The sequence below is a fragment of the Cannabis sativa genome, chromosome 3 (assembly GCF_029168945.1).
Source record: "Cannabis sativa cultivar Pink pepper isolate KNU-18-1 chromosome 3, ASM2916894v1, whole genome shotgun sequence".
Lineage (NCBI taxonomy): Eukaryota > Viridiplantae > Streptophyta > Magnoliopsida > Rosales > Cannabaceae > Cannabis > Cannabis sativa.
The window spans coordinates 67,440,251-67,450,962 of NC_083603.1; the positions used below are offsets into that span (position 1 = coordinate 67,440,251).

General features: G+C 34.7%; 1 protein-coding gene across 2 annotated transcripts; it reads right to left on the reverse strand.

The window, feature by feature from the left end:
* Window positions 1-1,695: 1,695 nt before the first annotated feature.
* LOC115725320 (uncharacterized) lies at window positions 1,696-9,093 on the reverse strand. 2 transcript variants are annotated; one of them, XM_030654799.2, is made up of 7 exons: window positions 8,816-9,093; window positions 5,160-8,237; window positions 4,972-5,053; window positions 4,797-4,863; window positions 2,967-3,152; window positions 2,797-2,857; window positions 1,696-2,229 (listed from the first exon to the last, which is right to left on the reverse strand). In XM_030654799.2, exons 2-7 carry the CDS (start codon window positions 8,233-8,235, stop codon window positions 2,069-2,071), a joined length of 3,633 nt encoding a protein of 1,210 aa, XP_030510659.2. In that variant the 5' UTR covers window positions 8,236-8,237; window positions 8,816-9,093; the 3' UTR covers window positions 1,696-2,068. The 2 variants fall into 2 exon arrangements, 1 of the variants encoding a protein (XP_030510659.2); XR_009686962.1 differs by lacking the exons at window positions 1,696-2,229; window positions 2,797-2,857; window positions 2,967-3,152 and having other exon boundaries at window positions 4,972-5,072.
* Window positions 9,094-10,712: the final 1,619 nt, after the last annotated feature.

Consider the following 10,712-nt stretch of genomic DNA (forward strand, 5'->3'; position numbering starts at 1 on the left):
CATTTGATCTAGGATCAACGGGTGATATTGAATTGAATAGATATTACGGTAAATTTTAATATATCTAATCAAAGTTCATTATCGGTCCCTTCCGATGTATACTCCATACATCCGATACTGGTAAACTTTGCCAATGCCCTAGAAAGGACATAACACTTATCCAAGGTGTAAGAATACCTATCGTTGATTATCATGTCGGTCTAAATCCAGTGAACTGACAAATCAGGTAATAAACTTTCGAACATATAATTAAGATTATATTCCACTGTGCTAACAACACTATAATCATTAACAAATTCATATGTTAAGGACTTAAATAGAATTCATACATTTATATATATAATCATGAAATAAATCATGTGAACCATGCAACATAAAATGTTATTTCTGATCTTTATTAATAAGTAAATCTGATTATATTGAAATGGGTTTTATTTAGGGCACAAAATCCAACAATAAATAGTTGGTAGTAGGGGCGGTTGTTACTGTTGGTGTTTTGGTGCAGCAGTGTGTTTTTTGAGGTATAATGCCTCTTGTGTATTGTTTTTTGCTGGGTCTTGAATAAAATTTCCTTTTGTTCAAAAAAAAAGGTTTAATATAGCATTATATAAAAATATGATGTATAATTCAATTCCATATAATACAATACAATACAATACAACTTAATACAACATACCAAACGAACCCTTAGTGTATTAAAATAATACCCTTTTAGTAAATAAGATGGTATGTAACTATAAAAAAAAAATAATATTTAATTAGGGGTGTTCACTAAGTATCCGATCCAATCCAATCCGTACGATCCAATCCGCAAAATGCGAATATCCACACTTGCACGAATTAGACTGGATTGAAAAATCTAAAATCCGCACTTGTGCGGATTGGATGTTGTTTGACTTCAAAAAGTAACCGATCCAATCCAATCTGCACTTAATTATATATATTTTTAAAAAATTATAATATATAATATATATTAATTTTCTAGTAATATTAAAAAAAAAGACACAAATTTCTAATTTCTTAATTTTTTATAGTAATAGATTGAGTTGGTGTATTTTATTTGTTTTATAATAAAAAACACCAGAAAAATTATTCTTATTCACATAGACACATACAAATAAATTTAAATATATATATACTAACTTATTTATTTTAGTAATGAATACATATGTATTTAAGTGTAAATTTAAAGATGAGTACATATATATTGACATATATCTATATTGGTTTGATTTATATATAAATAGAGATGAAAATAGATTATTATTGGAGATTAAGAAACAATAGTCTTTTTAATTTTTTTCTATGAAATATTAAATAATTTATCATTAAAAAACACAACCGATCCAAAATAACTAATCCAATCTGCACTATTGCAGATTGGATTGGATTTAAACTATTATGCAGATCAAATTGGATTTAAAATATGAAATCCGCACTTAGTGCAAATTAAATGTTGTTTGACTAAAAAAGCGCGAATTGAATCGGATAAACACCCTTATATTTAATGAAATAAATTTAGTAATAGATTATAGTTATAATTTTAACCGTATAAATATAATCTTCAATCTAGAATTACTTTAAAATGTTTTAGGTAGACAACACTTTGTATTGGTTCAAGTGCTGTGCTCCAAAAAAGACAAAACTCGAATAAAGGAACTAATAGCCCCTTTTCCTCCAATCCCGTCATACAAATACCAAAAATACAAAATTTACTGTCACAATGAATACTACATAATATCATGAATACAAAATTGTAGATTAGTAAGAACTTTTCTTGTGTTAATCTTGAATTATAAAAGACTAGCCTAACAAATCCTCACAATTGCTTCTCCGGGTGAGTCATCATCTTTCCCATCAATGAATAAAAACCATTCGTATCTACGTTGTGAAGTGGCAGAAGACCCCAAACATTTCAAAGGTATGCACTATAGTCTATATCTGTAGCCTAATTTGTAAAATGAATTATGTGATATCATTGCCTAAATTGCTCCAATGAGATTCTGAAAAACAAAAATCAAAAATTCCTTTTCCCACTCCCATGAACATAGATGGAGCAGCAATGTTTTCAGAGTGTTTTCTTTGGCTTCAGAAATTGACGATAAAACCCCCATTGACTGTGTGATTTCGTAATGGCTTGTTGACCAAATGGATTTTGTTCTACATACTTTTGAACATTGTCAGCTAGAGCTACGCCTTCGAGATAAGTACGAAGATCCCCACCAGGCCCTGAGGTTAAACAGGTACAGAAAAAGGCATCAACATTTAAAACATCAAATTGTGGAAATCATCAATAGCTAAATCAACATCAACATAGCAATTATAAGCAAGGAAGATTTTGTCACACAGCATTGAAAAGTTTTAAAACAAAAATGACAAGAATTAGAGGAAGATAATGGCAATCAGCTTTGGAGGAAATATTACCAGCCATAACCAAACCATTAAAAAAATCCTTGTATTTCATGAAAATTTCACAAGTTGAAAAATCGTAGATCAAGTGGTAACTCTAGGTAATAATAATAAACAAACAGCAGCAACAGGTAAAGATTCAGATTATGAGCATGACAAACCAAAACATCAAAAAAACATACATCTTTTATGGCATCAGACAAGACAGCACAATCAGGAAAAAAAAAATCTTAATTTAGGAGAATTTAGTGTAGGTAATACCATGTTCCCTGAGAAACTCACACAGATGTTTCATGTCTGTGTGACCAGGCCATGGCATGTTGGTTCATTAAATGTGAACATATTTTTGACCAATGCCAAATATTTACCTACTCCTAAATGACTCACCTAATGAATTATCAGCTCTGTCAAGATATTCAAATGGCTTGGGAAAAATTGCAGTGTTCGCCTAACCAGTTGGAGATCACAAAGTAATGAAACAATGTTAGCATTTTAAGATAAAAATTCTCAATTGCAATAAGATGGTTACAAATAAAAATATGAACAGATTTTCCTACCGGATTGCGTAAAGCCTTATATGGTGAATCATCCAATAATAGTGTATTTGTCTCATCATACTCTCCTATTTTCCATGGAAGATTAGGCTCCAGCTTTTCCCATAACTTCCTAAGTTCCTTGAAGACCAAAGGTTTATTATAATTCTCAAGAGTGTTAGCCCCCGTAGCAGAACAGTGAGACTGGTCCTGCATAGTTGTGTACAGACAATATATTGCACTTATGAGTTGATATGACGACGATAATTACAATTAAGAAAAAATAATCACTCCGAACTATTGCCAATAAAGTAGTCATTGTTGGTCCAAAAATAAAGACTTATAAGGGGAGAAAATTAGCATGTGCAAAATAGCAATGACATACATGAAACACAACTTAGCACAACAGAAGTGTTGAATAAAAACTACACTACTTATTTAGTTCAATTAATACATGTATACTGAACTTCTAATACACGTCAAACAAAACCGATTAAAATAGAACATGGGATAGTTAACTTTGACTATGATCACCCAAAACAAGTTCAACATTAGAGTAAATGACCAACAGTTCATACCCAACTTGACTGGAATTAAACAATTTAAAAGAACAAGGTGAAAGAATAAAAATTTCCCACAATGCTGAAACTTTCCAAAGCAGCTTTACAGCATGAAACACAAATGAGAACACTTAAGTGGCGTTTGGTTGGAGGTAATAAAATGGAATAGAATGGAAATAATTTTATTCTATTCTTTTGTTTGGTTGCATATTAAAGTATTGGAATGGCGTTTCCACCATTTTGGTGGAATAACTATTCCATTTTGAAATGGAAGGAAAGACCATTCCAACGAATGATGAAAAAAAATTTAATAATTTTTTTATCAATTTTTTTTATACACTTTAAATTTTATTCCATTTCTATTCTCATTCCAATTACTATTCGTATGTTTTCATTCCTTCCAACCAAATGCCACCTTAGTTTGCGCTTGGTTGGGAGGAATGAAACATATTAATAAGAATATGAATAGGAATAGAAATGGAATAAAATTTAAAAATGCATAAAAAAAAATATTATTAACATTGCATTGAAATAGTCTTCTTTTCTTCCATTTCAAAATGGAATAGTAATTCCACCAAAATGGTGGAAAAGTCATTTCATTAGAAATGGAATGACATTCCAATATTTAAAATGCAATCAAACAAATGGAATGAAACTTGATTCCTTTCCATTGCATTACCTCCAAGCAAACACAACCTTATATCATGCTTCCACCCAATTTAAGAGCAAAACATAACAAAAAGAAAAAAAATGATAGCACCTGGAAACAGATAAATCATTTCTAATGAAGCCCCAAACCCTTGCAGCACTACTACAAGAAAAATCGGGATTTCAAAACCTAGTCAATTCTTGCATTAATTTGTTGACCTTTAAGACAATACTTTACAAAGGGAAAAGGATAAACAGCATGACTATAAACGAAAAAAGAAGAGAGAGAGAGAGAGAGAGAGAGAGAGAGAGAGAGAGAGAGAGAGAGAGAGAGAGAGAGAGAGAGAGAGATTATTAAGTTTTCAGCACAATAAATTTCTACACAAAAGATACTTCTCCAAAGTAGATAAAGATATTAATGGAAAAAACCAGTCAAAGCATATTAAAAATTCAAGTCCACGAAACTTGATTTCATCAACCATACATTTAATTTTATAATTCTTGTCCCCTTTTAAATAATTCAATATATGAAGATGATAATATCCATCAGTAATGGTGATATATCTTGTGAAGGGAAGCGATGACAAGAATTTACAAATTCAATCTCAAAATCAACAAGCTTTGAAATGATTAAATTAATACATACCCAGCAAAAGAGTAACTTGTGTCTGGACTTTCGAAAAAGAAACTCTATCACCTTGTCCATATTCCACCTGCAATAAGATTGTAAAACACTTAATTTAAGAAATAGAATTCCATAAAATAATTTGAAAAATTAACAGAAGAAAGAAGACAATAATGGATAGTAAATGGAGGATTACTTCATTCTTGATGACCATACACCAACATTGAACTTGTCAAAGCAAAACTCTATGAACTCATCGCAGTAAGGCCTTTTATAAACTAAACGAAAAATAAAATTCTGTTAAATAATTAGTTGAAAGTTTAAAAAAGCAAATTATAACAAAAGAAAAAAAAAATTAAAAGATAGCATGAATTCAGTTTTCACCTGCTTTTTTTGATATGGTTATGTCAGGTCTAAATTGCCTGTACCCACTACTAACAAAGTCAACAAGAAGCCCATTTACATCAAGGATCAGTAGCTTCTTCTGAGAACGGGATACCAATTTTCTTTCCGGTAAGGATCCAGGTATGTGAAAAAGATTGCCTTCTTCAGTGGTAGCATCCAAAAGAATTCCATCTTTTGCTTCATTCCTTTGTGATGAAGGGGCTTCTTCCATCGTGGTATCTACGTTGACAGTGTCTAAATTCAGGAGATCACTAGGACCATCACTAGGATCACCATTATTCTTGCAGCAATCATTTCCATCTAGATTTAATGCATCATGTCCCCTCACAAGATTTTTGCCACTCTTCTGATCATAACTTTCCTCAGAAACATCTATCATAGCATTCAGAGTTTCGTTTCCACAAGCACTATCCCTTTTATCAATCGTTTTTTTAACCTTCTTCCTTTTCTGCGATGCAGATTTAATATCTGAACAGTTAACAGAGTCTTTGTCACAAAAAATGTCAACAGCCTGTTGTGAGACAGCCTCTATTACAGAGGATGTAGTTCCAATATTTTCCACAAATCCAGATGTATTATTTCCAACCAAACTCTGAGATGAAGTGTCATCAATGTTATTGTCCACAGCCAGTTCCAATGTTCTTCCTGATTCAGATGAATTTCCCTTTTTTGGGTGATGTTTGGGTTTCTTCCTCTGGTACGTTTCAATTTTCTTACCTTCAGGGACATGGCTAACCTCAGTGGAGCCATCCTGTTGCATTATTGAAGCAGTATTTACTCCACTTGGAAAACCACTTTTCTCATCAGTGTTTGGAGAAATATCCTTTGTATCTGAATGGTTAACAGAGTCTTTCTCACATAAAATGTCTACAGCCTGTTTATTATCCTCCACGAGATCCCTAGTATTTCCTAATTCAGATGACTTCCTTTTTTCTGGATGACATTTTTGTTTCTTCCTCTTGTTCGTTTTAATTTCCTGAATTTCAGGATTGTGACCACAAACCTCAATGCAGTCATCCTGTTTCATTACAGAAGCAGTCTTTACTCCACTGGAAAAACCAATTTGCTCATCATTGGTTGGAGATATCCTCTTTGTATCACTTGAGTTTGACCCTGCAACATTCTTCATATCAGTACCTTCATGAAGTTTATCAATAGATTCACAGTCATTCAGCTCATTGTTCTTTTTCCGTCTCTTTTTCTTCTTCTTTCCCTTGGAGTCATTGTCTGCATTACGTATGGGACTTTCCAAATTTGCAGTTCCGTCAACAATAGGATCATCCTCAAGCTGTTGTTCTCTCTCTTTGGAAGTAGACTCTGAAGTGGCACCATTCAGATTCTCATGCTCAGTATTATTTCTCTCTGGGCTGACGGTTTTAGTTTGTTCACCCTTATTATTCCTTCTTGAACGTCTCAGTTCCCTGTTGTCCTCAGGCTCATTCTTATCTATAGGCTCTGAGGAGCACCCCCCCAAACTTGTCTCTCCACTAATACCAACTACAGATTCTGAATGCAAGTCTCCTCCAGATTCAATGCTCTTCAGTGAGACGCTTTCACGATCTGTGCTATCAATTTTAGTGCTATCACCACTCTTTAACTTTTTTCCCCTTCTTTTCTTTTTTGTTGAAGTTGGCACTACCTCTGTATTAACATTGGCGTCAGTCATCTCCTCTTTTGTATCGTTAATGACCTCAGTAGCCTCCTCTGCTTTAACATCGATCTCGGCTGCCTCCTTAGTATTAACATTGACTGCAGTCTCTATTGGTGTAGCCTCCATAGAGCCCAATGCACTACCAGTTTCTGAATGCAAGTCTCCTCCAGAATCAATGTTCTGCAGTGAGATGTTTTCATGATTTGTGCTTTCAATTTTAGTGTTATCACCTCTACTTAGTGTCTTTTTCCTTTTCCTTTTCTTTTTTGTTGAAGTTGGCACCAACTCTGTATTAACATTGGCCTCAATCATCTCCTCCTTTGTATCTTTAATGACCTCAGTAGCCTCCTCTGCTTTAACATCGATCTCGGCTGCCTCCTTTGTATTAACATTGACTGCAGTCTCTATTGGTGTAGCCTCCATAGAGCCCAATGCAGTACCAGTTTCTGAATGCAAGTCTCCTCCAGAATCAATGTTCTTCAGTGAGATGTTTTCATGATTTGTGCTTTCAATTTTAGTGTTATCACCTCTACTTAGTGTCTTTTTCCTTTTCCTTTTCTTTTTTGTTGAAGTTGGCACCAACTCTGTATTAACATTGGCCTCAATCATCTCCTCCTTTGTATCTTTAATGACCTCAGTAGCCTCCTCTGCTTTAACATCGATCTCGGCTGCCTCCTTTGTATTAACATTGACTGCAGTCTCTATTGGTGTAGCCTCCATCGAGCCCAATGCACTACCAATTTCTGAATGCAATTCTCCTCCAGAATCAATGTTCTTCAGTGAGATGTTTTCATGATTTGTGCTTTCAATTTTAGTGTTATCACCTCTACTTAGTGTTTTTTTCCTTTTCCTTTTCTTTTTTGTTGAAGTTGGCACCAACTCTGTATTAACTTTGGCCTCAGTCATCTCCTCCTTTGTATCGTTAATGACCTCAGTAGCCTCCTCTGCTTTAACATCGATCTCGGCGGCCTCCTTTGTATCAACATTGACTGCAGTCTCTATTGGTGTAGCCTCCATAGAGCCCAATGCACTACCAGTTTCTGAATGCAAGTCTCCTCCAGAATCAATGTTCTTCAGTGAGATGTTCTCATGATTTGTGCTTTCAATTTTAGTGTTATCACCTCTACTTGGTGTTATTTTGCTTTTCCTTTTCTTTTTTGTTGAAGTTGGCACCAACTCTGTATTAACTTTGGCCTCAGTCATCCCCTCCTTTGTGTCATTAATGACCTCGGTAGCCTCCTCTGCTTTAACATCGATCTCCGCTGCCTCCTTTGTATCAACATTGACCGCGGTCTCTATTGGTGTAGCCTCCTCCCTAGTGCCCAATGTACTACCAGTTTTCCTCTTTTTTCTGTTCTTTCTTCGGCCACTACTTTCTATTCCAGCAGGTAAATCATCGTCCATATCTATCAACAACAAGTATCACCAAAACACAAGACAAATTAAACTTGAAACCCAAGAATCACCACTTCAGGATTGTCTTATTATACAGTAATTTCTTTTATAAAAAAAAAAATGGTTCTTATAGTGACAAACCCAAGTCCACAATCTAAGCCTAGTAATGTAAAATATACAAAACAAAGTAAATAACTGGCGAAAAAAGATACCAACATGCTCATTCAACGTCTGCTAAAGTTCAATACAGGTAAACATGAATCCAATACAAATTTTTTTAGATAAATCCCAACGTGAAAACATATCAATTACCTCTCGTATGACAAATTTTTTAAGCTAAAAAAAAAATGCAAAGCATGGAAATCAAAGTATACAGCAGCTACACAAATTGAAGATAATCAAGTGGAAACAAAAACAACAGCATGAAACTCAATTTTCGAAACTCTATCTTATCCAGCAGCAACCCAGAAAAATCCATAAAGCAGAACAAATTAATGAAAAACATACAAGATTGATATACATAAGAACACGAAAACCTAATTTCAAGAAAAAAAAAAAAACAAAAGCAAAAAGCTATTGAAGAACGAACCTCTATGGAAATGGATAAAATAGGAAGCTCGAAGATGTAGAAGAAACTGGGAGCTGTAGCAAACAAAGGGAGAGGAAGAAGAATTGGAAAGATAAAGAGCTGCAATATAGTTTTAGAGAATTGGGTAATACAGGTATACTGTATAGATGCAGTGATGCTTGAGTTTCAGGCTCAGCCTCAGCCGCCACAACAACCAAGGACTCAACGCAATGAATGAAACCACCGTTTCCGATTCCCAAACGACTCTGTTTAAATTAATCCAATATATCATTTTAGTCCTCCTATTTCGCTTAAAATATTATACTGCCCTTTTATATTTTTTTTTTTTTTGTGTGTCTCGCAAAAGGGCCTAATTTCATAGTTAAATTTGCATTGTGGCCTACTCTCAAAACTATTTAGTTAAATGACAATTTTTTAATAAACTTTTGTTATTATCCTTTATACCCTCAAATGAAATTAAATAAAATAAACTCTAATTGTATCATCTTCTTCTTATTTACTTAAACAAAATAACTCTCGTCCTCACCCAGACCCACACAGGGAACTTCCTCCTTTCGGCTACTTATGACGATAATCATCAACGATGAACGATCACCAACCTGCCATCAGCCACTACCAACCCGCCCACACATGCATATTATACCCATTTAAAAGAAAATTTATATGTTTATTGAGATTTTCGAAAACTAAATATTAAGAGCCTCAAAAGTTTATAAAACAATAAATAATGAATAGATGATTTTTACGTGATTCGAGTGTTAACTATTCCTAGTCCACGAGTCAGTTGTATTGGCTTCACATGCAAGTGTTTGATTAATACAATATATGTCTACAGTAAAACCCTAGCTTTGTATTCCTAATATTTATCTTAAAGAAGAAAAAAGCTTATAGGAATTTTAGTAGAGCATCGAGTAGAGCAAATGTGCTTAACCCCTTTTTCCTAAAAATTTGGGGTATTTATAGGCACTTATGTGGGTAAGGGCATTCCCTTTACCCACCTAGGGTTTTGTACTAAAGCATGTTGTAAGGGCAAGTACTACAACATGAAGATCTGACCGTCTGTTGGTAATAAACCTCCCCATCGTGTGGTGCACGACTGCAGTGAAGGATTCCACGTAGACGAGGACATGTGTCACTCAAAAGTTTCACCTTGAAAAGTTATTGCCTAGACAAGTCGTCAGACAAAAAAGGGAGCTTCAAAGGCACATAAGTGCACTACCATGGTCTGACGTAGGGGATAGGATCTGATTCTGTGTCAGAGGGTGGATAACCATCGCTTCGGGTTCCAAATATGATGCTTGTGAATGAACTCCAGGATCAACGAGCCAAGGCCTTCCCAGTTCACACTAGTCCATTACCTTTTTGAAATACTTGAAGCAGCGAAAGGATAGTAAGACTCCTGAATCTCTATCCTTACTCTCCAACACTAAGAACATTTGATCGGCTTCCAAAATATAATAGTCTCTTTCGCATCTTTAAGTGGTAATTATGTACTAATCATGGAATGTCCAGAGTGGCACCCTTTCGTGATTGCCACGTATTAGGCATCCGAGAACACGGATAACATTTACCCCTAAGCTCTTAGGACTCTCGAGTGGTGGGAGCTTACAACCTCCCCTCGGATGCTTGAGTTATTACTATGATACGCAAGAAACATCTTGAAATGCGGATGCAGTCTTCCATGTTATAGGACAACTGAAGGGTTAACATTTCTCGTTGTACAACTGTTATTTTGTTGAATCGTGGTGTCCATTCTGCGGGTCTGTAGGGCTTACGCGCCAAGCTTAGGTGCGTTTATTGTGGAAAGTGAATGGCGGCAGGATTTGAAAAGATGGCTGGTTTATGGCGCATTAAGTTTGTTGCCATGAAACGATAAGTAATGAATGCCTCATTCTCT

Bases quoted from the DNA above. Each gene is read 5' to 3' on its own strand.
- LOC115725320 (XM_030654799.2), bottom strand. From the start codon at position 8,235: ATGGACGATGATTTACCTGCTGGAATAGAAAGTAGTGGCCGAAGAAAG. The intron at 2,858-2,966 runs GTAGGAAAATCT...CCAACTGGTTAG, and splicing joins ATAAGGCTTTACGCAATCCG to GCGAACACTGCAATTTTTCC. The intron at 2,230-2,796 runs GTGAGTCATTTA...GTTTAACCTCAG, and splicing joins CAGAGCTGATAATTCATTAG to GGCCTGGTGGGGATCTTCGT.